Source organism: Chiloscyllium plagiosum, unplaced genomic scaffold, assembly GCF_037043375.1.
Source record: "Chiloscyllium plagiosum isolate Xiang-an unplaced genomic scaffold, Cpla_swu_hap1 HiC_scaffold_9, whole genome shotgun sequence".
Taxonomy (NCBI): domain Eukaryota; kingdom Metazoa; phylum Chordata; class Chondrichthyes; order Orectolobiformes; family Hemiscylliidae; genus Chiloscyllium; species Chiloscyllium plagiosum.
The window spans coordinates 46158532-46185479 of NW_028270147.1; the positions used below are offsets into that span (position 1 = coordinate 46158532).

General features: G+C 42.2%; 1 protein-coding gene across 2 annotated transcripts in view; it reads left to right on the forward strand.

Moving 5' to 3' along the window:
* The window catches only part of LOC122554337 (ras-related protein Rab-3B), a 175428-nt gene that overhangs the window by 128481 nt on the left and 19999 nt on the right, over nucleotides 1–26948 (forward strand). For both annotated transcript variants that reach the window (XM_043699202.2, XM_043699200.2), the window contains exons 3-4: nucleotides 5347–5465; nucleotides 24215–24339. In XM_043699202.2, coding sequence (XP_043555137.1) covers nucleotides 5347–5465; nucleotides 24215–24339 — 244 coding nt within the window. The remainder of the gene's footprint in view (nucleotides 1–5346; nucleotides 5466–24214; nucleotides 24340–26948) is intronic.

Consider the following 26948-nt stretch of genomic DNA (forward strand, 5'->3'; position numbering starts at 1 on the left):
AGGGTAATGGAATAGACACGTGAAACTGGTGCATGGATCACTTTCTTTTTAAGAATAGTAAATTTATATAGTGTCTCACAAGGGAGTTCGGGGCCTTCTGAGACATCAATTCGGGTACAGCCAGTAATCCATCGGTGCTTTGGGAGACTGCCAAGGTGTAATTAATGGGTTTGACTAGCTTATATTCAGCAACCAGGAAAAGATACGGAGAAGAGCAGCAATAGATGCTAGAGTCCCAGCTAAAAGCAGCCGAGTCAGCAAGTTACGATAGACCGTCTGTGGTCAAGCTACGGAGGGTCATGGCTCTTTAGGCTGCTCTGAATTCAATGCTTGTGCAGGTGGCAAAGAGAGAGGTGTCCTTTGTGAGGCAAAGGCTATTTGATTACGGGGATAAGCCAGGTAGATATCTGGCTTATCTGGCTAAGAAGAAAATGCCCTGCAGTTCATTATGTCCATTGGGGAAGAACTGGTACAATCACACATGAGTCAAAAAAGATTAATGTCATATTTCAGAAATTTTATGCAGAGTTATACCGGTCAGAGGGCTGTTAGGATGGGGTGGCAAGAATGGAATCCTTTTTCAAGGACTTGGACCTCCCCGGTATAACTGCAGAGGAAGCCTCCCTTTGAAATGCGCCCTCAACAATACAGGAGGTGCAAGAAGCAGTTAGACAGCTCCAAAGCGGCAAAGCACCTGGCTCAGACAGGTTCCCGAGTGAGTTCTACAAGGAGTTCATAAACATGTTGGCAGAGCCAATCCTGGGAATGTATAATCATTCATATAATCAGGACTGCCTTCCAACCTCTCTTAGTAAGGCCAATATCTCTCTCATTTTAAAGAAAGGAAAAGACCCTGTAGACTGTTCCTTGTATAGCTGAAAATGTGTTGCTGGAAAAGCGCAGCAGGTCAGGCAGCATCCAAGGAGCAGGAGAATCGACGTTTCGGGCATGAGCCCTTCTTCAGGAATTCCTGATTCCTGAAGAAGGGCTCATGCCCGAAACATCGATTCTCCTGCTCCATGGATGCTGCCTGACCTGCTGCCCTTTTCCAGCAACACATTTTCAGCTCTGATCTCCAGCATCTGCAGTCCTCACTTTCTCCTGTTCCTTGTATAGACATATCTCGTTGTTGTATGCAGATTTTAAAATCCTGTCAAAGATGCTGGCCCTGAGATTGGAAAAGGTACTGCCTGCTATTACAAAAAATTAAATTATTCGGCATCTTCTCAGAATATAGGATAAATTTTACAAAGTCAGAAGCCATGCCCGTGGGGGGGCTTGGTGGGAGTGCCTGACCTGGAGGATGGAACACAGTTTCCTTTTGATCGTTGCAAAAGGGTTTTCTTTATGTGGGTATTTTTATTACCCCATTTTCCATCGGCTGTACAAAGCTAACTTTGTGCAATTGTTTGATAGGATAAAACAGGATCGTTAGGCCGAATAGCCCTGATTTAAATGAATGTTCTTCCTCGGCTATATATCCCAATGAGAATGCTCCACAGACTTGTGATGTGAAGATTCAATGGCTGGCTCGGGTCCTTCATTTGGTGTCATAGGTGCCCTCTCATTAAATTCACTAAGTTGCAGCTCCCGCAGGGTATGGGAGGGTGGGGAGTTGGATGTCCCAGATTTGAAGCGATATCAAGTAGGCCCCTCATGATTTTATAAACCTCTATAATGTCACCCCTCACCCTCCAATGCTCCAGGGAAAACAAGCCCATTCTATTCAACCTCTCCCTTTAGCTCGAATAGCCTCCTTCTGTACTGTTGAATTCTGTGATTCCATGATAATCAGCCATTCAATCATGGCTGATAAGTTTCTCAACTTCATTCTCCCCTTGATCCTCAACTCGAACTCCAAGAAGAATACAGTTTAGGGTGAAAGGGGAACAATGTAAAAGGGACCTTTTCATGCAGAGGGTGGTACATGTATGGAATGAGGTGCCAGAGGAAGTAGTGGAGGCTAGTACAATGGGCATGGATGGGTATATGATTAGGAGTGGTTTGGAGGGATGTGGGCTAGATACTGGCAGGTGGGACTAGATTGGGTTGGGATATCTGGTCGGCATGGACAAGTTGGACCGAAGGGTCTGTTTCCATGCTGTACATCTCTATAACTGTATGACTGTATGAGGCGCCCTATTGTCATATATGGGTGACTGGGTGCGCTAGGATCCAGGATCGGTGTGGCTTGACATCGAGGCTTCTCAGGTAAGGTGTCCCTTGTTAACTTACTGTTAATGGGTGGGATAAAATCCGTGGCTGAGCATTGTAAAAACCCGATCATCTTAAACATGGTTAAAGCATGGAGAATAATGCAGCAGGGCGAGGGAAATTCACATAAGACCTCACTGTTCACCCCTTTAGTTGGAGCCCCAGGATTTAGGCTGGGGTTAATGGACTCCGGCTTTAAGGCATGGGAGGTCAAGGGAGTCTCCTGTTTGGGATATACTCATTTGAGGGAGAGGTCCTGATATCCTTTGACCAATTAAGTCACAAATGTGGGCTGCCTAGTAGGGACCTCTTCTGTTATTTTCAGGTTAGAGGCTACATACAGAAAAGGACTACACTCTCGGCTTAGCCCTCCAAGTCTGACATAGAGAGAAGAGCACTCCAGTGTGCTCTTCTATACCATTTAAACATAGGGGGCACCCCGGAGGATATGGAAAGACTCTGGAGTCTAGAGTCAGGAACCATGAGAAGAAATTTTGTTTGAAACATGGGAGGACATATGGGAGAATGTGAAGAAAATTTTGATATACAGTAAAACGCAAGCTATGCAATTGAAGATTCTTCACAGGCCCCATATGGCTACAGAACGGTTAGCAAAGTTCAAGAAAGGAGCATCTCCAGGATGTTCTAAATGTAAAATTAGCACAGGCACCCTTACGCAATGTTTATGGTCATGTTACAAGATTCGTGGATACTGGGGTATCATATTGAGTGAGTTGGTGGGGATCCTGGGAATCCAGATAAGGCAGATCCTGTACCCCTTCTTTTAGGATTGCCGAATTTGTCCTCGCTGGATGAACACGGGAAGACATTATTTAACATTTTCACACACTGTGCAAGGAAGAACATTCTAATGAACTGGATCTCAGAAAACCCCCGGGTCTCATGGGGTGGCATAGATTGGTGATGGAGCACATCCCCCAAGAGTATCTCACAAATGTGTTGCACCAGAAAACAAAACCACTCTATAAGACGTGTCGGCCCTTTTTAAATTTCATTGATACGGACTTGTCAGCAATATGACCAAGGCCTTTATATAGACATGGGGGCCGGGTTTGGTGGTCTGGGTGCCCTGGGGGGAAGAAGCTTGACAAATTATAACTAATGCTCCATGGATGGGAGCCTTGGTGGGGGCGCGGTGAGTGGTGTAATTTAATTTAATTTAATTTAGTTTAGTTTAGTTTAGTTTAATTTTAATTTAATTTGAGTTAAGTTAATTCAAGATGATTTTGTCTAATTTGACTCATTCTAAGTTGGAATAGGTTGGTCTCGTACAATTTGAGCCAGCCTAAGTTAATTTGCTAAGTACAGTTACTTATTGAATCTTAATGTGGATAGATGGGTTTTTTTATGATAGTTTTGGTTTATTCTAAAGGGTAGTAGATAGTTTCCTGTTAATGTTTTTGTAACATAAGATTGTTATATTGTTTTTCTTTTTTGCATTTTTATACTCTTGTAAAAGAATAAAAACCTTTTCTAATAAAAAGAAATATAAAAAAATGGTTTGGGATTTGCATTTTGCACAAAATTTAAAAATGAATGGGATATTTAATAAATTGGCTCACAGAGGCATAATATAAAGAATTAAAACTTCTGATTATCTTTTAAAATATTGTAGTTGGGTACTACCAAAACTGAGCAAAGTTGAATCTAAACTAGGGGCAATTTAAGGTTTTTTTCTTAACCAGCTAGTTTATTTTTATCTGTTTAATCTTTGATGTTTTCTAAATACAAAATCTATGAATTATATTTTTGAAAATGTAACAATGTATCTCAAAGATTTTACCACAAGATCGTTCACTTCCTCAAATCCAAATAGTAACAACATTTTATCAGTAGTTTAACAGGTCATCCATCTTCAGTTTTCATCATTAGTCTACAATAGGGTCAACGCCTCAGGAACTGGCTATGTGGAGTTGCACATTCTCCCCATGTCTGCATGGGTTTCCTTCAGGTGCTCCAGTTTCCTTCCACAGTCCAAAGACGTGCAGGTTAGGTAAATTGGCCATAATAAATTGCCTATATAGTCCAAGGATGTGCAGGGTAGGTAGATTAGCCATGGGAAATGCAGGGGTAAGGTAGGGGGTGTTGGGTCTAGGTGGGGTGCTCTTCAGAAGGTCAGTGTGGACTCAATGGGCTGAATGGTTTGCTTTCACACTGTAGAGATTCTATTATTCTATGATTCTATGAACTGAGGTGTTAACAATGTTCCCAGTCAACCTGCAATGATTGTGACCCCATACAAGTTAGGAGTGGGAGTAGGCCATTTGACCCCTTGCCTGCTCCATGTTTTATGACTGGACTTTTAAAACTCATGTTAAGGTTGCTGTCACCTAGAGATATCTCATAATCCATTTCCTTCATGTGATCAGTCTCACTTGCCATTATGAAATTGAACTAAGATTTGACCATCATGGATTCCTTGAAGTATGGACTTACGAAGCAGTCATGAACTTCACCTAACAATTCAACAAACTGCTTGGGTATTCTCAATTTATATGTAATTGGTTAAAATCTCCCTTTATTTATTAAATCTCCCTTTATTAATTTCGCTTATCCTTCTTGTCCTCTTGTATTCCGCTTCCCTCTTATCTGAATTAACAATAGCAAAGCTCAGATTTTACTTAAGGTCTCCATAATCAGAAATCCCTAGTCAGAGGTTTTAGTTGGATAGTTTCTCCCCCTTTCCAAAAAGTGTACTTTCCTCACTTTCCTCTCTGCCCCACCTCAGATGTCTGAAGCATCACCTGAATATAGCAATTGATTTGAATGTTGCTGAAGAAGATAGACATTTTGTAAAAACCTTTTGTCTTGCACTTGTCAGGTAAATTCGAAAGGAGTATGACATCTAAACTCTGATTAGTTGGGGCATTACATTCTCCATAGCAATGCCTTTACTGATGAGAGTCAACTTGCCAACCAATCAGCATTTTTTTCTCAAGTGGTACAAATGTTGTGTTCCCTTTGCATTGAAATAACTTACATATTGGCTTGATGAATGAAATAAAAAGCTTTGACAAAAACGTGTCATCTTTTTCCTGCAGTTCTGCATTACAAAATGACTATTTTTCAGTGGCAAACTACATTATATTAACTTAGAACTTTGTTTTACAGGATACAGCTGGTCAGGAGCGATACAGAACCATCACTACTGCTTATTACAGAGGAGCCATGGGCTTCATCCTCATGTACGACATTGCCAATCAAGAATCCTTTAATGCAGTGCAAGACTGGTATGATTTTTATTTCTTCTCTTTGATGTCCAAATGCATTCATTGTGTGCATTTTTTGAACAATTCCCCATCCTTTCCTTACATTTTCTCAAACCTGATGATAAAAAATGTAATTAACTTGTCAGTTGTTGCTCTGTTTCAAGACCAATAGAAATGTTGCTCTTGAATTGTCCCTATAGTAGGTCAATCCACTTTAACATCAGCAGAAAATCCTGTGGTCAGTGGTCAAATGCATAATTGATGTTGCTTAACTAATGATCAAGTTCTCATAAAATTAGATTGAGCCAATACCGTGATTTCAAGAAACAGTTTGGAGAATTTCTTTGATTGTTCATTAAAGGTTCTTAACCAATGCAGCTAAATATCACATCTGCTGAATACATGCTGCTTAAGATCTTGGCCAATGCTATAATTTGTCTCCTCTGTCTTACTTGGGACCCTCAGGTGTTCCACTTCCGCCCCCGGGGTTGCTGTTGCTGCAGCCACTTCCGCCCCCCAGTGACATCACTCACCTGCACTACGACCACGCCGCATGCGTCTCCGCCCCCATGCCGATCTCTGTCACCACGCCTAACACTGCCCCCATGCCGATCTCCGTCCCCACGCCGAACCCCACCCCCGCCCCGATCTCCGTCCCCGCCCCGATTCCCGCCCCCACACCCGCCCCCACACCTAACCCTGCCCGCACTCCCAGCTCCAGCCCCACACCAGGTCCTAGCTCCCAGCCCTGCCATATTTTCACCATCCCTCCAGAACTACCCCTCTCTGAGGATGAAAGATCAGTCCTCGGCAGAGGCCTCACCTTCATCCCCCTACGCTGTCAGATTAACGAGTTCAACACGCAGCGAGACATCGAACAATTCTTCCGCCGCCTTCGCCTCCGTGCCTACTTCTTCAACCAGGATTCTCGCCCACTCTCTGACGACCCCTTCTCCCACCTCCAACACACCCCATCCACCTGGACACCCCGTGCTGGCCTTTTTCCTGCCCTCGATCTCTTCATAGCCAACTGCCGCCGTGACATTAACCGCCTCAACCTCTCCACCCCTCTCACCCACTCCAACCTCTCACCCTCGGAACGTGCAGCCCTCCACTCCCTCCGTTCTAACCCCAACCTCACCATCAAACCGGCAGACTACCGGTGGTAGTTTGACGCACTGATCTTTACACCGCTGAGGCTAAACACCAGCTCGCAGACACCTCCTCCTACTGCCCCCTTGACCATGACCCCACCTCCCACCACCAAACCATCATCTCCCAGACCATCCATAACCTCATCACCTTAGGGGATCTCCCATCCACCGCCTCCAACCTCAAAGTCCCACAACCCCACACCGCCCGTTTCTACCTCCTGCCCAAAATCCACAAACCTGACTGCCCTGGCCGACCCATTGTCTCAGCCTGCTCCTGCCCCACCGAACTCATCTCTGCATACCTCAACACGGTCCTGTCCCCCTTAGTCCAAGAACTCCCCACCTACGTTTGGGACACCACCCACACCCTCCACCTCCTCCATGATTTTCGCTTCCCCGGTCCCCAACGCCTTATCTTCACCATGGACATCCAGTCCCTGTACACCTCCATACCCCATCACGAAGGACTCAAAGCCCTCTGCTTCTTCCTTTCCCGCCGTACCAACCAGTACCGTTCCACTGACACCCTTCTTTGACTGACTGAACTGGTCCTCACCCTGAACAACTTCTCTTTCCAATCCTCCCACTTCCTCCAAACCAAAGGAGTAGCCATGGGCACCCGCCTGGGCCCCAAGTATGCCTGTCTCTTCGTAGGATATGTAGAACAGTCCATCTTCCGCAGCTACACTGGCACCATCCCCCCACCTTTTGCTCCGCTACATCGATGACTGTATCGGTGCTGCCTTGTGCTCCCATGCGAGGTTGAAAAATTCATCCACCTTACTAACACCTTCCACCCCGACCTCAAATTTACCTGGACCATCTCAGACTCCTCCCTCCCCTTCCTAGATCTCTCCATTTCTATCTCGGGTGACCGAATCAACACGGACATTTACTATAAACCGACCGACTCTCACAGCTACCTAGACTACACCTCCTCCCACCCTGCCCCCTGTAAAAACGCCATCCCATATTCCCAATTCCTTCGTCTCCACCGCATCTGCTCCCAGGAGGACCAGTTCCAATACCGAACAACCGAGATGGCCTCCTTCTTCAAAGACTGCAATTTCCCCCCAGACGTGGTCTCCGCCCCCACCCCAACTCCTCCACTTCCCGCTCCTCCGCCCTTGAGTCCCACCAGTCCAATCGCCACCAGGACAGAACCTGACTGGTCCTCACGTACCACCCCACCAACCTCCATATGCATCGTATCATCCGTCGTCATTTCCGCCACCTCCAAACGGACCCCACCACCAGGGATATATTTCCCTCCCCTCCCCTATCAGCATTCTGAAAAGACCACTCCCTCCGTGACTCCCTCGTCAGGTCCACACCCCCCACCAACCCAACCTCCACTCCCGGCACCTTCCCCTGCAACCGCAAGAAATGCAAAACTTGTGTCCACACCTCCTCCCTTACTTCTCTCCAAGGCCCCAAGGGATCCTTCCATATCTGCCACAAATTCACCTGCACCTCCACACACATCATTTACTGCATCCGCTGCACCCGATGTGGCCTCCTTTATATTGGGGAGACAGGCCACCTACTTGCAGAATGTTTCAGAGAACACCTCTGGGACACCCAGACCAACCAACCCAACCACCCCGTAGTTCAACACTTCAACTCCCCCTCCCAGTCCACCAAGGACATGCAGGTCCTTGGACTCCTCCATCGCCAGACCATAGCAACACGATGGCTGGAGGAAGAGCGCCTCATCTTCCGGCTAGGAACCCTCCAACCACAAGGGATGAACTCCGATTTCTCCAGTTTCCTCATTTCCCCTCCCCCCACCTTGTCTCAGTCCCAACCCTTGAACTCAGCACCACCTTCCTAACCTGCAATCTTCTTCCTGACCTCTCCGCCCCCACCCCCACTCCGGCCTATCACCCTCACCTTAACCTCCTTCCACCTATCACATTTCCAACGCCCCTCCCCCAAGTTCCTCCTCCCTACCTTTTATCTTAGCCTGCTTGACACACTTTCCTCATTCCTGAAGAAGGGCTCATGCCCGAAACGTCGATTCTCCTGCTCCTTGGATGCTGCCTGACCTGCTGCGCTTTTCTAGTAACACATTTTCAACCCTCAGGTGTTGTCTTTCTACAGTTCCTTATAATTTGTTCTTCTGATATGGAAATACCAATTGTCATTTTTCGTGAAAATGATGTACAGTCTTGGTATTTATTAATAGAAGGTGGCATGTTGCTAAGACCAGCATTTACTTCCAGTCCCTTATTGTTCTTTAGAAAGTGGTGGTGAATGACCTTTTTAATGACAATTGTCTGGCTTGATAGGCCTTTCAGAGATAAATTTAAAAAGTGGCCACATTGTGGAATTCATGTTAGTCAGACTGGAAAAGGTCATCAAATTTACTTCCCTAGAACACATTACTGAACTAGGTGGATATTTAGGCTAATCCAATACTTGATCACCTTTACAGATACTGGTTTTTAAATCATAGTATAACAAATTGATTTTAAATACCTCAGCAAGCTTGGTGGAACTTGTCTTTGATTGTTAGTCCAGACCTCTGGATGATTAGTCCAGCAACATAACCACTATGTAACCATACCTAAAAATGTACTCATTAGTTAAAAAGAAATCACATCTGCAGGAAGTGAGTTTAGTGATGTTTGTGATTATGGTCATTCAATTCTAGCTCTTAACTAATAAGTCATTACAAATACAGGCATTAATTTTTATGTTTATTGTTTAGCAATTGAATTACCGATCACAAGAATATCTTTAATAGTTGTTTATATATTTATGCAACAATTATGGTTAATTATGTGTTCAACATCTTATGAGTTTGGGGTATGAAAAGCAGACAGCGATCTCTTGGCTAATGAAACAGATCCTCATTTTTGTTGGTGATATTCATGGAGGAAAATCAATATTTCAGACAATAAATGAAGATGAAGAGTCATTGAACGTTTGGAGGAATGTGTTTTAACTGTAGTCACTACACTGAAGTGGATGGTGTATGATGTGGAAACAATCAGCCCGATTGGCCTTTGTTTATCTTTCACACATTGTCCTTCCATTAATTACATGATCCTTTGTGTTCCAATATCCCTTTAACCCAAACTCCATAACGTAGGCATCAAGCTAAAGCAACATACAACTTGTTTCAAACACTCCACATACCAGTAGGATTCTCAATCCTACCAGTCTCTGTAGAAAGAACCTTCAACTAAATGCTTTTATTGATTTATTAATGGCTGGCTGGAGTCACACCTGAGTGGAAACAGTTTCTCCGCATTGATCCTATCAAATCTGTTCATAGCTTTCAAGTCCATTAGTAAGCTGCCTCCAAGACCACTTACTTGGAATTTTGGAATTTGCCTGTTTCATTCAAATCCCCAATTTACTGTTCCTTGCTCAGTATTGTTTATCACTCTTCCTTTGATAAATTTTGATCAATTTCATTACATAAAAGTTGTTATTGAATAAAATTAAACTTGCATTTAAAAGTTATGCAATGTGTGTCTGTGTGTATGTGCACGTGCATGCGTGTGTGTGTGGGAGGGAGTCTCTGTTGTATGTGGGGGCGGTGATGTGTGTTGAGGGGGCTCCGTGTGTGTGGGGGTATCTGTGTATGTTGGAAGGCCTGTGTGTGTAGGGGGGGGGGGCATGCTGTGTGTGTTTCCATTTACTTTAGCAATGGAAAGGTATAGGTATAGATCACAGAGCAAGAGTTATAGATGGGGGAAAGGCAATTATGATGCCATTAGGCAAGATTTAAGATGCATAGGTTGGGAAGGAAACTGCAGGGAATGGGCACAATTGAAATGTGGAGCTTATTCAAGGAACAGCTACTGTGTGTCCTTGATAAGTATGTATCTGCCAGGCAGGGAGGAGGTTGCCGAGCGAGGGAACTGTGGTCTACTAAAGAAGTTGAAGCTCTTGTGAAGAGGAAAAAGAAGGCTTATGTTAGGATGAGGCATGAAGGCTCAGTTGAGGCTCTTGAGAGTTACAAGTTAGCCAGAAAAGACTTGAAGAGAGAACTAAGAAGAGCCAGGAGGGTACATGAGAAGTTGTTGGCAAATAGGATCAAGGAAAACCCTAAGGCTTTCTATAGGTATATCAGGAATAAAAGAATGACTAGACTAAGATTAGGGCCAATGAAGGACAGTCGTGGGAAGTTGTGCATGGAGTTAGAGGAGGTAGGGGAAGTGCTAAATGAGTATTTTTTGTCAGTATTCACACTGGAAAAAGACGATGTTGTCGATATTGGATTTCAGTAAGACATTTGATAAGGTTCCCCACAGTAGGCTATTGCACAAAATACAGAGGCATGGGCTTGAGGGTGATTTAGCGGGTTGGACCAGAAGTTGGCTAGTTGAAAGAAGACATAGGATGGTGGTTGATGGGAAATTTACATCCTGGAGTTGATTACTAGTGGTATATTGCAGGGTTCTGTTTTGGGGTCCACTGCTGTTTGTCATTTTTATGAATGACCTGGACGAGAACGTAGAAAGGTGGGTCAGTAAATTTGCAGATGGCACTAAGGTCAGTGGAGTTGTGGATAGTGCCGAAGGATGTTGTGGGTTACAGAGGGACATAGATAAGCTGCAGAGCTGGGCTGAGAGGCAGCAAATAGAGTTTAATACAGAAAGGTGTAAGGTGATTCACTTTGGAAGGAGTAACAGGAATAAAGAGTACTGGGGTAATGGTAAGATTCTTGATAATGTAGATGAACAGAGAGATCTTGGTGTCCGGTTGGATAGATTGGACAGTGAGAGCCTTTTTCCTCAGATGGTGATGGCTAGCATGAGGTGACATAGCTTTAAATTGAGGGGTGATAGATATAGAACACGTCAGAGGTAGTTTCTTTACTCAGAGAGTAATAGAGGCATGGAACAGCCTGCCTGCAACAGTAGTTTAGACTCGCCAACTTTAGGGGCATTTAAATGGTCATTGGATGGACATATGGATGAAAATGGAATAGCATAGGTTAGATGGGCTTCAGATTGGTTTCATAGGTTGGTGCAACATTGAGGGCCAAAGGGCCTGTACTGTGCTGTAATGTTCTATGTTCTATGTGTGTTACTCACCATACATTTATTAACACCCCTTAAAGGTTGCTTACATAACCAGTGGGAGCCATTTGTTGAACGTGCGGAACTAACAATGATTGCTTTCAACATATTGGCAAAGTTCAGGTCTTGAGAGTATTAGTAGCAGTATTTGAAATATTTTCAGATTATCATTGCTTGGTCAAATAAGATATTTTTTATCTTAAATGGAGCTGAGGGTATACTCATTGTTTTATGTTTCATATTGTAGCAACAATCTTAAATATCAGAAACTTGGAAATGTAACTATGTGCTAAGATGAAAAAGATTAATAATAAAATGAACTATAAACTGAACATTTGAGAAATGGCTTATAATGTTTACTGTGGGGATGAGTGTGAAGACTATGTGAAGATTTACAGATAAAACTCTTAAACGTTCAATAGCAAAATAATCATTTTATTTTCACTTTTATCCTAACAATAATGTAAATAAATCGTGCTCAAAGTAATGGAACCTTTTTCAAGAAGTGAATGGTACAGTTCTTAGTCCTTGCCAAGAGTGTATTGGGTGGGACAAATTGGTAATGTCCACTCTGTGTTTTAATGGATATATCATGAAGTTGATATGCTGTTATCATGGTGGCAAAGGAAATTTAGTGATGGAACTAGGACTGGATAGCTGAAAGAGGTTCGTTTGAGACTCGGTAGATTTAGTTAGAAGTTACTGAGGCTGTGAACTGTGAAAGTTTGACATATCTAGTCGGCTAGAGGCCAGTTTGCAAAGTGCGTAGATTTGAAGGGGTGACAGGTATTCCTTGGAGTAAAATAAGAATTCTTTTAAAACAATGTTATCTAACTTTAAAATGGTTTTAGGAGGGAATCATATCCCCCCTGTTTACACACTGGATCAGTCATTGTGGCATTTGACCTGGTTGGCACTCCAGAAGTGGCAGTGCAGGATAGCTGGTAGGAAATGCCAGCCATTTTGAACATGGAAACAGATGAGGAATGTGGCAGCATGGATGAAAGAAGTATCTAAATTATGTTACCAAGTAGCTAGAGAACATAAGCAGTTCTGTTTTTAGCACCTACTAACTCACTCAAACTTATAACTCTGTTGTTACATCTTACATATTCAGCAGAGTAAATTTAAAAATGTAACTCTAAACCTTGTCATATAACTTTCAAGGGATGGAGGCAAACTCATGGCAGCAAAGAGTTACACCTGAACTTTGTGAAGTGCACTAATTCTAATATAGTTAACATGTTGATCATGGCATTCAGTGGGTTAGGTGGTAGAAACTTGATGAATGGTATACCAGATTCCTAATTGTAATATATTTGAGTAGTATGGTAACTGCTTTGACCTGCTAGCGAGGAATGAACTGTAAACAGTTGATGACAATGTTGATCTTTTCAATTATTCACATGGCTCCCTCTGCAGTACATGCTGTCCATGCTATTGAAAGGAAATTTCTGGCTTGCTGTTGAGTGTTAAAATTGGTAATTGCATGATTGTGTAGGTTTTCTACATCTTACTCAAGGTAACCTTTACTTTAAAATAGGAATTCCATAATTTAGAAACATATCTATTAAAACAAAGAATGCAGATTCTGGAAACCTAAAACAGAAATTCTGGAGAGACTTAGCATTGCCTGGTAGCATCAGTTGAGAGAAAGCATGTTCTCTATTAAGACTTGGAAGTTGGAAGTTGACTTGGACTATGGTGCTGTTAGTTATTATAACTTTCGTGTTGTCAGAAAATTGAAGTTATGATGTGAAGCAAGTTGCATTGTGTACTGCCATGTGAAAGATATCACATTAATTACCTCACTTTCCTTGCTTGATCAGAACATGACTGCTGCTCAACAATCCATATTTACTAAAGTTACATTTGTTAATTTTAATCTGTTCTGTGAGTAACAATGTTTGAAACAGATTTCACTTTGTTTCAATCAATTTAATTGATTTCTTTCCCTACACCATTTGACATTATTTCTTTTTTTGAGATGTTTATTCCATCGGTTTTCCATTGATCTGTTTTCTTCTGTATGTCACAAATCACTTAATAGATTCTCCCTCGTTGTCCCCCTTCTCCATTCGATAGGCAGTTTAACAGACAACTTGCAAAGTATGTGGTGCTCAGAAATAAGTGCATGAATTTTGTGCTGAGTGCTCATTTAAATGACTTCTGCAGGTAACTAACATGAGGTGAACTGCTGAGTGGCTGCACACTGGAGCAGAGGATGCAAAATCATGAAAGGCCAGCACCACATAAGACAACTGCATCTCTTAGAGAGGAGTTGGTACATTGTGGCTGGAACAGGTGCAAGAACAAGTTACAGAAGAGAGTGTGAGCTAGAAGAACACTGAACGAGCATACAATTTGAGAGAAAGAGGGCCACAAAATGTTCTTCTTTCCTTTGGTTGCCAAAAAGGAATCATTGGACTCAAAACATTAATCCTATCAAACCTGCTGAGTTTCTCCAGCACTTTCTGAAATAAGTATTCTGTCACCAATTCATCTTTTATTTACATATGGAGTGTCCTTGACACTGATCCAGCTCTCAAAGTGAACAGAACCTCTGACACTCCATATTGTATCTGTCAGCCAGAGCTCCCTGATTAGGGCTATTAATCTGATCCAATCAGAGAACTCATTGTATGATGTCCACCTGGTGTACCTTATTAAAATCACTACATTCCCTCCCCAACTGAGTCCGGGGCATTGGCCAGTTTTTTTTTGTAGCTCTTCCCAGGGCAGGGTCCTTCAACTCTGATATGGGCTACATGTAACGCACAGAAGCTCGCCTCTTGCGCCCGGAGTGTCTAAAAAAAAATCATTCTCCCCTTCAGGCAGCAAAGGCATTAGGCATTGATATCCACCATGTCTACTTCAGGTTCCAAGGTATCTTCAACACTTGACAGAGCAGGAGAACGAACGAGTTCCACAACAGATGGAAAGGCAGTCAAGGAGCCAGGCATGCTTTACTCCTGCACAGTTTGCAAAGTTGCAGCTTTCATATGGTCCCTATGCTTGTTCAGAACTGTCACACCTGCCCAAACTTTACACGTTAATGGACCTGACCTCACGTTGACCATGCCTCTTACCCATGCAGGGCCGTTCCCATGGTTCCTACACCAAACTTCAAACCCTGGACTGAACTATCTCTCTTTCTTAGCGGAGTCTTGTGTTTGGCATTGGAGTTCCTGATGCCATTTTGTTCCCAGAACTGGGGTCCAGGAAGATCAGATTTAACTTGGAGTGAGGTCTTCTTCCAGTTATCAACTCTTCTGGAATTATCCCTGTAGTTGCATGAAGGGTGGTCCTAAAATCAAATAGGAACCTGGACAGTTTAGTATCTAGTGAAGCTGTAGGCTGTTCCTTTAAGCCTGCCTTCAAAGTTTGGACAGCCCTTTCTACCAGATCATTAGATGATGGATGGTATGGAGCTGTTCATGTATGTTGAATGCCATTCAACTTTAGGAAATGCTCAAATTACCTGTGACCAACACTTCCAGGAATGCAAAAGATGTGCTCAGTTTTTCTGTCATTGCCCCCATGTTTGATGGATGAATGCTGTGCACATCTAGCTATTTTGAGCAGGCATCCACAATATGTAAGAACATTGACCCCATGAAAGGTCTTGCATAGTCAATGTGTAATTGAGTCTAGGATTTACCCAACCATCCCCATGAATGTGGGGGAGTTGCTGGTGGCAATTTTGTGCTTATGGGAACTGCCCTACCAATGTGGCTATGTCTGCATCCAATCCTGGCCACCAGACATAACCTCTTGTCAACATCTTCATTTTGGAAACCCCTGGATTATCTGGAGGAGTTCAGTCAGTATCTGGCAGCAAGCTTTTCTCGGGACAATCACTCTTGCTCCCTATAATAATATGCCACCCTCTATTTTGACCTGGTCTCTCCAGGTTCAGTTCTGGCTGAGATGGCCCCTTTGGATGCAGAAAAGTCCGGTCTTGGCAAAACTGAAACAGCTGGTGATGATGGGGGGAAACCAAAGTCTGACATTGTCAGCTTGGACTGGAAGTGCATCCAGAAAGTTTAAAACCATTACGGACTCTTCCAGTGGTGGTACCACCAGTGGTGTATCTGCCAGCAGGAGGTGGCTCAATTCATCTGCAATTGCTACTTGGCCTCCCAGACTGGGTTCCAACTTGTAATTATACTCACTTCATATTAGACCCCACTGCTGAATTCGGCCTGAAGGTATGGGCGGCACTGGCCTGTCCTCTTTCAGTAGACCTCGCAGTAGTTTGTGGTCCGTTCCTATTGCAGATTTGCATCTGTAAAGGTATTGGTGGAACTTCCTGACTCCAAACATGACTGCCAAATCTTCCTTCTTTAACTGGGCTTATTTACACTCTGTATTCACCAAAGTTCTGGAAGCATACGTTATTGGGTGTTCCTTTCCTTTGGGCTACCTATGAGCTAATATTACCCTGATGCTGTACAGGGAGGCATCACATGTCAATTCCAGATCTTGCTTAGGATCATAGTGTGGCAACACCTTAGACGATGATAGCTGTTTTTCCACTTTTCTGAAAGATTTGGCTTGGTTATGCAACCTAAGCTGGCCCGTTTTAAAGAGATGATGCAAAGGTTCCAGGATGGAAGCCAGATTATGTGTGAACTTCAGTAATAATTTACCAGCCTAAGAAAAGACCTAAGCCCAAGTACAGACATTTGATTGCCCCCATTTTATCTTCCAAATGGTATGACCTAGTCCTGTTGAGTCTGTAGCCCAAATAGGTCACTTGGGGAATGCCTGGAACACACCTTTTTCTTTAGTAAGGCATATGGCCGCATGGGAGAAAGGTCTAAGGACTATGTTCAAGTTCTGTAAGTGCTCCTTCTTAGTTTTCCCTGTAGTTAGCATGTCAGCTAAATAACTGGTGACTTGAGGTAGACCTTAGAAGATGTTCTCCACCATCTGCTGAAAAGTTGCACAGGCTGATGATACCCCAAATGGCAGTCCCATATATTTCTACAAATCCTTATAGGTATTAATTGGAGCATACTTCTGGAAATCTTCATTGAACCACGGTTGCAAGTACTCATTGCTCATGTCCAGCTTTGTGAAGGATAGCACCCCTGCCAGCTTTGCATGTAAATCCTCTATGTGAGGGACTGGATGTTTATCCAACTGCAAAAAGTGGTTTACTGTTTGTTTAAAATCCCCACAAAGACAAACTGACCGTGCGAGCTTCACAATCAGTACGACCAGTGTTTCTCATTCCGCAAACTGTTTTTAATTATTCCTTCGCTTTCTAGCCTTCTGATTTCTGCATCCACTTTTGCCTGTAAGGCATATGGCACTGTGCAGGCCTTGCAGAATTGTGGATTTGCTTCCTGCTCAACAGACAAGGTGGTATTGGCTCTTTTGATAGTTCCTGGACCTTCCTGATAAATTCCAGGCATTTAGTCAGAACTTCACTCAGGCAGCCATTTTCTAGCCGAAAAATGTTGAGCCAATCTAAGTGAATCTTTATCAATAGTGAATCTTTCTCCTATCAATAGTGGGCTCAAATCTTTTACTCCAGCTAATGGTAACTGAACCAACTACTTCCCATAAGAGACCAGAACCGACGTTATACTCTTAATGTGTACAGGTTCCCTGGTGAAGGTTCGCAATCTAGCTGAGGTCTTGTGCAAATTTAACGGTTGGAGCCAGAGTATATCATTGAAATAGTCATGCTGGTATTGACCTCCATTAGAACCAGTAACCATTTAGCCCAATATTTATTTTGATTGTTTTGATTTGGATGTTGCTTAGCAACTTTACTGTTTCAGACCAGATGTAAGTGAACTTTCCAGGGTGTGCACTAATCTGGATACCAGCCTATGAATTCTCTTACTCCATTTAGGTCTAGTGGGACTTCTTTGCTGTCTCAGTCCACAAGGTGACAGCAACTACAATGGCCCAGCCCGGATCATGAAGAAAATGTTAACCGTTTGGCTGAGGTTTTGTTTTATTTTGGCGTTTTGCTGTAGAATGACCTAGAGTCCCTCTGTTCAGGATATGTCCTGAGTGAGGCTATGCAATTGCCTTCACTCAAGTGCTGTCCCTCAAGCTCAGTCGGCCTGGTGAGGGTATCCACTTCCATAAGAATACCCTGCAACCCAACTGCTCCACTTCCTGCATTTTCCAATATTAAAGCCAATTGTAGTACATGTTTGAAGTCCACTTAAGCTTCAGTTAATAGGCACTTCTACATGGGTACACCATTAATCCCACATACCAATCAGTTTCTCAGCATCCTCATGAAGGTTAAACCAAATTAACATGCCTCTGCCAGTCATCAATCTAGTCAAAAATCTTGAAATAGATTCCCCTTGTTCTTAAATTGCTAAGTAAAACTGACAGCATCTCAGAATTAGGGGAGGCTTGAGCATGATATTCCTTAACTAAATCTGAAAGATTTTAGAATCTGATACTTCAGGGAAAGTTAGGCTTCTTATAACCAAAAAAGCTCTGGGTTCACAGGCTGTCAGGAGAATTGCTTTCCATCTACCCCAATGTTATTTACCTGGAAAAAATAATTCATTCTTTCCATAACTTGGGCCCAGTCTTCGCTGGCAGGATTAAACAAATCAAGCTCCCCAAATAATGGCATGATGGTAGAAATACTTACCCCAACTCAACAACTGTAGTAAGTGAATTTCTTCAGGAAATTCTTATCACCTCTGAAATAACTCCACAGAGACCGATATCCAGTCACCAAACCACACTTTATTTTTATGTGGAGAGTCCTTGACACTGATCCATCTTCCTCACAGCCAGGTCTCAGAGTTAACCTCTGACATTCCTGTTTATATCCTCAGCCAGAGCTTCTTGATTGGACCAGATTAACAGCTCCAGTGAGAGAACTCATATTCTGTGAGGTCCATCTGGCTGACCTCATTACAATCACTGTATTTTCTGTTGACATAGGATTTTCTCAGACGCTGCAATGGAGGCCTTGGGTAGAGAAAGTGGAGAGGCGGAGGGTTAATCTATCCAAAGGGCAGGATACTATCTAGATGAACTTGGGTATGAGCCCAAGGAAATGAATGCAGGTCTACAAAAGGTTGTTACTTCACCTACTCAAGTAATTAATATCAGTATATGCATCTTCAACTACAGTACCTTCAATAATTGCTCCACTAAATTACACACTGGGCAACGTACCATCTGCCCCACCTCAGCCTCACACGCTTCACACAAATGACAGCCAAATATTACAATGTTATTCCATTCACCTCCTCTGGAGTTATTTTGAGTCACAATCCATAATTCAGTTTTTCAAAGGAAAAGCTTACCATGGAGGTGACAAATGCACTTGTTCAATTAATATTAATAATCTTGCGTTAGCCTCTAATTCCTGATTCAATTCAAACCAAAGTACAGCTAGACACCCTTTATCCGAAATCCCAAAATCCGAAAAGCTCTGAAATTCAAAGGTTTCTTTGTGAAGTTTTTTTCACATTAACAAGTTTGTTTGGTGTGCAACTCCACACCCACCCGATGCATGTCACTCTGATGCAACGAGGGTGGGCGTGTCCCAGCACTGGCAGGCCTCAATTCTGTCTCAGGGCCTGTAGTACTCACAGTGAGTCTGCTGTTTGGTAAGATTTTTAAAAATTTCATCGTCAAATTGCCACGTATTCCGAAATTTGAAAAATTCTGAACTCCGAAAACCAGCTGGGCAACGCGTTTTGGATAATTTGATGGGTAAAACAGCCACAGAACCCTGATCTCCAACTATAACATTCACATCGAAACTTGCTTCTCTCATGATTGTTGCTGATGTGTCGAGATTAAATCACTTACAAGGAATTAGTTTCAATTCTGTTGTATGTGACCAAGAAGGTTTATCTCTTTCAGAAATGATGGCGCTTTCTAGTGGAGGAGATTACAGAGATAGAGAAGTGTAAGGTCATGAAGGTATTTGAAAACAAGTATGCTAATTTGACAATGAATGGGACTCAGTACAAGTTAGAATAGAGTGAGCAGAGTCTTAGATGAATTCGTATTCATGGAGGATGGAAGCAGGCTATGAGTATGTTGGGACCGTTAAGTCTGGAGATAACAAAAATACACCTGTGATAGATGAAACATTTGCTAAAAGGACAGTCAGTTTTGATATAACGCGATAGTTCCGTTCTCATATAATCTTACATTATAAGAAAATCGCGCAATAGCCATTTAAACTTATGGGGCCGGGATGGCATCAGAGTCAATACATGTAAGGGAAGTTCACATTCTACAATAACAATCTAAATTCTTCAATCGTTAAAGCCAATTCGCCAATTGAAGAAACATGCATTATAGCAGAACCGACTATATACTCACAGATGTCAAGTGAATATGGAATTAACTATGTCGCCCACAATCTTACCCCACTCCCTATTGAGGAATTCATTATGTCAGCTATGGCTCCATTGTTTGGACTCTCAACTCTGAATCTGGGAGTTGTGGAGTCAATTCCAACTCAGGATTTGAGCACGAATGTAAAAGCTGACTTCCTGGTACGATAATAGAGTGCTGTGAAGTTGGAAGTGCTGACCTTCAGAGGAGATGTTATATTCAGGTGGATGTAAATGATCCCATCTCAAAATTGAGCTGGGGAGTTATTCTAGGTGTCTTGATCAATATTTATCCCTCAGTGAACAAAACTGAAGTAAATCTGGTTGTTCTCACATTGCTGTTTGTGCAAATTGACTTCCACACTTTCTATGTTTCAACAGATTTCAACTCTCGTCAAAAATACTGCAGATACTTTGGAAAGTCCTTTGATCATGCATAGTGATATATAAGTGCAAGTCTTCCCCTAACAATGTCACTGCCTTAAAAAAAAAAGTTGAAAGGAAAGCAGCAAAGTATATTGCAGCGTTTCCTAGCACTGAGTGATACAATGTGGCAATAGCTCAACCTTAAAACATTGGAAAGTATCAAATAAGAAAAGCTACTTTGATCTATTTTCACGACTGAATGAAGGGATTTTGTCTGATTTCTGATTTTGTCTGTTACGAAGCTTATTGATTTTGTACCCTGCTTTTGCTCTGTTTTACCGGTGCTAAAGTATTATCTCTCATCCCTCTTAGGTCTTCCTTTTCTCTAGTGTAAGCAATTTTAGTTCTGAGCTTCTCACCATACACTAAGGCCTTCAAATACCTTTGTCCAACTTTCCCTTACTCTGTCTTCGATACTCTTTTGAAGCTAAGTTGCTCAAATTATACACATTATTTCAGTCAGGGCTTCATTGCTAAGGTGCATAAAGGTAGAATAATTTGTTTATTTTAAACAAATGGCTTGGATTGCAATCCAGTACTTGATTAAAATTCACATTGGCTTGTGAATTAAATGTATATTTCAGGTCTATGATCACGTTCAGATACTTCTTCTTATTTTAACCTCAGCACTCTCAAAATAAGATAGCTCATTGCCTGCATGTATTTTCTGTGTTTTGTTCCAGTTTCTATTAGAGTTTTCCAAACTGAGAGGTTGTCGAGAGTGTGTAACTGGGAAAGCACAGCAGGTCCGGCAGCATCCGAGGAGCAGGAGAATCAACGTTTCGGGCATAAGGAATCAGGAGTTTGAAGATCTCATTCTCCACCTTAACTAGGAGTACTTGAAGCATGACATGCTACATGAAGCATGCTGTGCTTTCCCAGCAACAGACTCTTGACTTTGATCTCCAGCATCTGCAGTCCTCACTTCCTCCAAATTTTGAGGTTGCAGGCTCCATTGCAACAATGACTGGTGTGGAGCTCTGACTAAGTGCAAAAAGCTGCATGATCCTTTTAAATTGTGGGCAGGGTCTAAGTGCCTGACATCGTAAACCCTAATGTTGTCCTTGTAAAAAGAAGAGCGCCTAGCAGGTCAGAAGGGGCATTTTGCTGAAAAAGAAACTGTGGATTAAACTTTTTTCTCTGACATTCTCATAGGCCTCACCTCCACCACACTCTCAATGGATCTACAACCCCAGTGTTCTTTCTCTCTGTCTCTTTCTCTCTCTCTCTCTCTCTCTCTCTCTCTCTCTCTATCTCTCACATGCACACACATCTCACTCATCCTCCTCAAAAAGATCTGGGCAACCTTCATACACCAAAATGGTGATTACAATGAGAAAATGTTTGGGAAGCACTTGGGAAGTTTTATTTTAAGGGACATACTCATAATATTGTACAATATGACCTCAGAGTTTGAAGATCTCATACTCCACCTTAACTAGGAGCACTTGAAGCATGACATGCTACATGAAGCATGCTGCTCTCTATTACATGAAAGGTTAATATTAGACCAGGCACTGATATACTTGAACAATGCAATGATCATATATAGTATATAGCTACAATAAATATTTGTTGGATTTATCAATTCTGTAATATGCAAGGCTTGTGAAGGTTTGTAGCTCAGGTTGAGGTTTAGGGTGTAGGTTTGCTCACTGAGCTGTAGGTTTGATATCCAGACGTTTCATTACCTGGCTAGGTAACATCATCAGTGGCGACCTCCAAGTGAAGCGAAGCTGTTGTCTCCTGCTTTCTATTTATTTGTTTGTCCTGGATGGGGTTCCTGGGGTTTGTGGTGGTGTCATTTCCTGTTCGTTTTCTGAGGGGTTGATAGATGGTATCTAGATCTATGTGTTTGTTTATGGCGTTGTGGTTGGAGTGTCAGGCCTCTAGGAATTCTCAGGCATGTCTTTGCTTAGCCTGTCCCAGGATAGATGTGTTGTCCCAGTCGAAATGGTGTTTTTTTCCTCCATGTGTAGGGCTATGAGGGAAAGAGGGTCGTGTCTTTTTGTGGCTAGCTGGTCTTCGTGTATCCTGGTGGCTAACTTTCTTCCTGTTTGTCCTACGTAGTGTTTGTGGTAGTCCTTGCATGGAATTTTGCAGACGACATTGGTTTTGTCCATGGGTTGTACTGGGTCATTTATGTTTGTTAGTTTTTGTTTGAGAGTGTTGTAATATCCACAACCAGTATATTATGTTATAAGGGCAATAAGCCATTGCCACATCAGGTAAAAAATCTAAGCAAAATGCAAAATTACATCATGGTGGCAAACAAACAACTACAATATTTTGGTGGTAGATATTTGAAAAATTATTTGAAGACCAATTACACAACAGCTCTGGCAACAAAGAATTCAGACAATTGGCATTATATGTTTCTGTGAGTACTGGAATATTGACTTTGAGACATAACACAACAGGCAGTAAAGTCCATCAGTCATCTCTTATGCAACCTGTTCATTTGGTTTATATTTCTTTGAATGTTTTCAACTAAACTTATACTCCTTAACCAGCGATATGATAATTTATTACCTTCAGCAAATTTATAGCATTAGATAATATGTATTGAACATCAGAGTAAGGATGCTATGCTTCTGTTATGCAGAGCATCATGAGACTTTATCTTGAATACTGTGTACGATTTTGATATTTGTATTTAAAGAAGGATGTAAATGTATTCAAAGTGGTTCAGAGGGAGGTTACCAGATTGATACCTGAAATTAACAAGTTATCTTTTGAGATTATGTTGGACAGACTGGGCTTGTTTCTACTGGAGTTTGGACCAGTAGAAACACATTAGTGTGGGGTGGCTTAATTAAAGTGTGGATGATCCTGAACAGTCTTGATTAGTTGGACATGGAAATAATGATTATTCCTGTAATTCAGTCCAAAACTAGGGGCACTGTTTTGAAATTAGGGGTTACATTTTCTGTACAAAGATAGAAGAAATATTTTCTCAGAGTCAATTGATTTGAAACTCTCTCCATCAGAAGTCAGTTGGGGCGGGATTATTGAATACTTCTAAAAACAGAAGTAGATAGATTTTTATTAGACAGAGGAAATAAAGGATTATCAGAGGTATATGGGAATGAGGAACTTAAACAGACCAAAAGTATGATCGTATTGAATGGCGGTGCAGCCTTGACCACTGAATGGTATGTTCCTATTCTTCTTGCATAGTTCGAAGACAGTGAGTAGGAGACTCAAAACAGAGTCCTGCAAGGTGCTAGAAATGACTTGCCACACTATGATACATTTTTAGATTTATTATCCTTTCTCTTGCTAACCCAATTTTCAACCTAGTTCAATCATGTTATCTTCATGAGCATTAGAAAGCATTAAAAGGTTCATACAGAACTTATGGAAGTTAAAAGAAACCCGTTTTTACTGTTTGCCTCAATGATCTTTTCTCATAGTAAATATTTTAAGATGATAGCACGTACAACTAATTGTTGAAAAAGTTGGACCAACTATGAAAAGGAAATAGGGGTAACTCATTCAGTTCAAGCCTATTCCTCTATTCATTCAGAAAATGGCTGATTTGTATGTCCATCCAAAGGAAAGTGAAAAATTAATAATATGTTGAGGGTACGATTCACAATATGAGTTAATTTACCATTTGCTAATGGTAGATGACACTTCAAAATGTGAAACAGATCATTCCTCTGTGTAAGTGAAAATTATAATGCATATTTGTCTGTACTTACAGGAAATTTTCTTCTCAAAAGAAGCAAAGGCAATTGGTGTTCATAGGGATTGTTTAGAAAATTTTTTCTAACTTTTGCCACTTACATAAACAGGGCAACCCAAATCAAAACCTACTCATGGGACAATGCGCAAGTCATCCTTGTTGGAAATAAGTGTGATATGGAGGACGAACGCGTAATTCCTGTTGAGAAAGGAAAACATCTGGCTGATCAGCTAGGTAGGTGCTGGTTATGTTCCCTTTTATCCTTTGTTAATGTTGATGTTTCTGATTCGTTTTTAAATCTTAGTGTGTATTTAAATAAAAATGTGTTTTGGAAGGGCACAGTGAGAAGATTATCAGCATTCATTAGTGTTTTAGTATGGAAAATACTTAGACAATAGACAATAGACAATAGGTGCAGGAGTAGGCCATTCAGCCCTTCGAGCATGCACTGCCATTCAATATAATCATGGCTGATCATTCCTAATCAGTATCCTGTTCCTGCCTTATCTCCATAACCCTTGATTCCACTATCTTTGAGAGCTCTATCCAACTCCTTCTTAAATGAATCCAGAGAGTGGGCCTCCACTGCCCTCTGGGGCAGAGCATTCCACACAGCCGCCACTCTCTGGGTGAAGAAGTTTCTCCTGAGCTCTGTCCTAAATGGTCTACCCCGTATTTTTAAGCTGTGTCCTCTGGTTCGGCACTCACCCATCAGTGGAAATATGTTTCCTACTGCCAGAGTGTCCAATCCTTTCATAATCTTATACGTCTCAATCAGATCCCCTCTCAATCTTCGAAACTCAAGGGTATACAAGCCCAGTCGCTTCAGTCTTTCAGTGTAAGGTAATCCTGCCATTCCAGGAATTGACCTCGTGAACCTACGCTGCACTCCCTCAATAGCCAGAATGTCTTTTCTCAAATTTGGAGACCAGAACTGCACACAGTATTCCAGGTGTGGTCTCACCAGGGCCCTGTACAGCTGCAGAAGCACCTCTTTGCTTCTATACTCAATTCCTCTTGTTATGAAGGCCAGCATGCTATTAGCCTTCTTCACTACCTGCTGTACCTGCATGCTTGCCTTCATTGACTGGTGTACAAGAACACCCAGATCTCTCTGTACTGCCCCTTTACATAAATTGATTCCATTGAGGAAGTAGTCTGCCTTCCTGTTCTTGCTACCAAAGTGGATAACCATACATTTATCCACATTAAACTGCATCTGCTATGCATCTGCCCACTCACCTAACTTGTCCAGGTCACCCTGTAATCTCCTAACATCCTCATCACTTTTCACCCTGCCACCCAGCTTTGTATCATCAGCAAATTTGCTAATGTTATTGCTGATACCATCTTCTATATCATTAACATATATTGTAAAAAGCTGTGGTCCCAGCACGGATCCCTGCGGTACCCCACTGGTCACTGCCTGCCATTCTGAAATGGAGCCGTTTATCACTACCCTTTGTTTCCTATTAGCCAACCAATTTTCAATCCAATCTAGTACTTTGCCCCCAATACCATGCACTCTAATTTTACTCACTAACCTCCTGTGTGGGACTTTATCAAAAGCTTTCTGAAAGTCCAGGTACACTACATCTACTGGATTTCCCTCGTCCAACTTCATAGTTACATCCTCAAAAAATTCAAGAAGATTTTAGTCAGGTCAAGCATGCTTTCCCCTTCATAAATCCATGCTGACTCTGTCCTATCCTGTTACTACTATCTAGATGTGCAGTAATTTCATCCTTTATAATAGACTCCAGCATCTTTCCCACCACTGAGGTCAGACTAACTGGTCTATAATTTTCTGCTTTCTCTCGCCCACCTTTCTTAAAAAGTGGTATAACATTAGCCACCCTCCAATCCTCAGGAACCGACCCCGAATCTATTGAACTCTGGAAAATAATCACCAACGCATCCACGATTTCCCGAGCCACCTCCTTCAGTACCCTGGGATGCAGACCATCAGGCCCCGGAGACTTATCAACCTTCAGACCTAACAGTCTCTCCAACACCAAATCCTGGCAAATATAAATTCCCTTAAATTCAGGTCCTTCAGCCACTGTTACCTCAGGGAGATTGCTTGTGTCTTCCCAAGTGAACACAGATCTGAAGTACCCATTTAATTCCTCTGCCATTTCTTTGTTCCTAGTAATATATTCCCCTGTTTCTGTCTTCAAGGGCCCAATTTTTGTCCTAACCATTTTTTTGCCTTGCACATACCTAAAAAAGCTTTTACTATCCTCCTTAATATTCTTGGCCAGTTTAACTTCGTACCTCATTTTTCCTCTGCGTATTTCCTTCTTAGTAATCCTCTGTTGCTCTTTAAAAGCTTCCCAGTCCTCAGTTTTCCCACTTATCTTAGCTGTGTTATACTTTTTCTCTTTTAACTTTATATGTTTCGTTACTTCCCTCGTCAGCCACGGCCGCCCCTGCCTCCTCCTGGGATCTTTCTTCCTTTTAGGAATGAACTGATGCTGCAACTTCTGCATTATACACAGAAATATCCGCCATTGATCCTCCACGATCATCCCTGCTAAGGTATTGCACCATTGAACTTTGGCCAGCTCCTCCCTCATAGCTCCATAATTCCCTTTATTCAACAGAAGTACTGTCACTTCCGACTGTACCCTCTCCCTCTCAAATTGCAGATTGAAGCTTATTGTATTATGGTCACTACTTCCCAATGGCTCCTTCACTTCGAGGTCTTTGACCAATTCTGGTTCGTTACACAATACCAGATCCAGAATTGCCTTCTCCCTGGTCGGCTCCAGCACCAGCTGCTCTAAGAATCCATCTCTGAGGCACTTCACAAAGTCTCTTTCTTGAGGCCCAATACCATC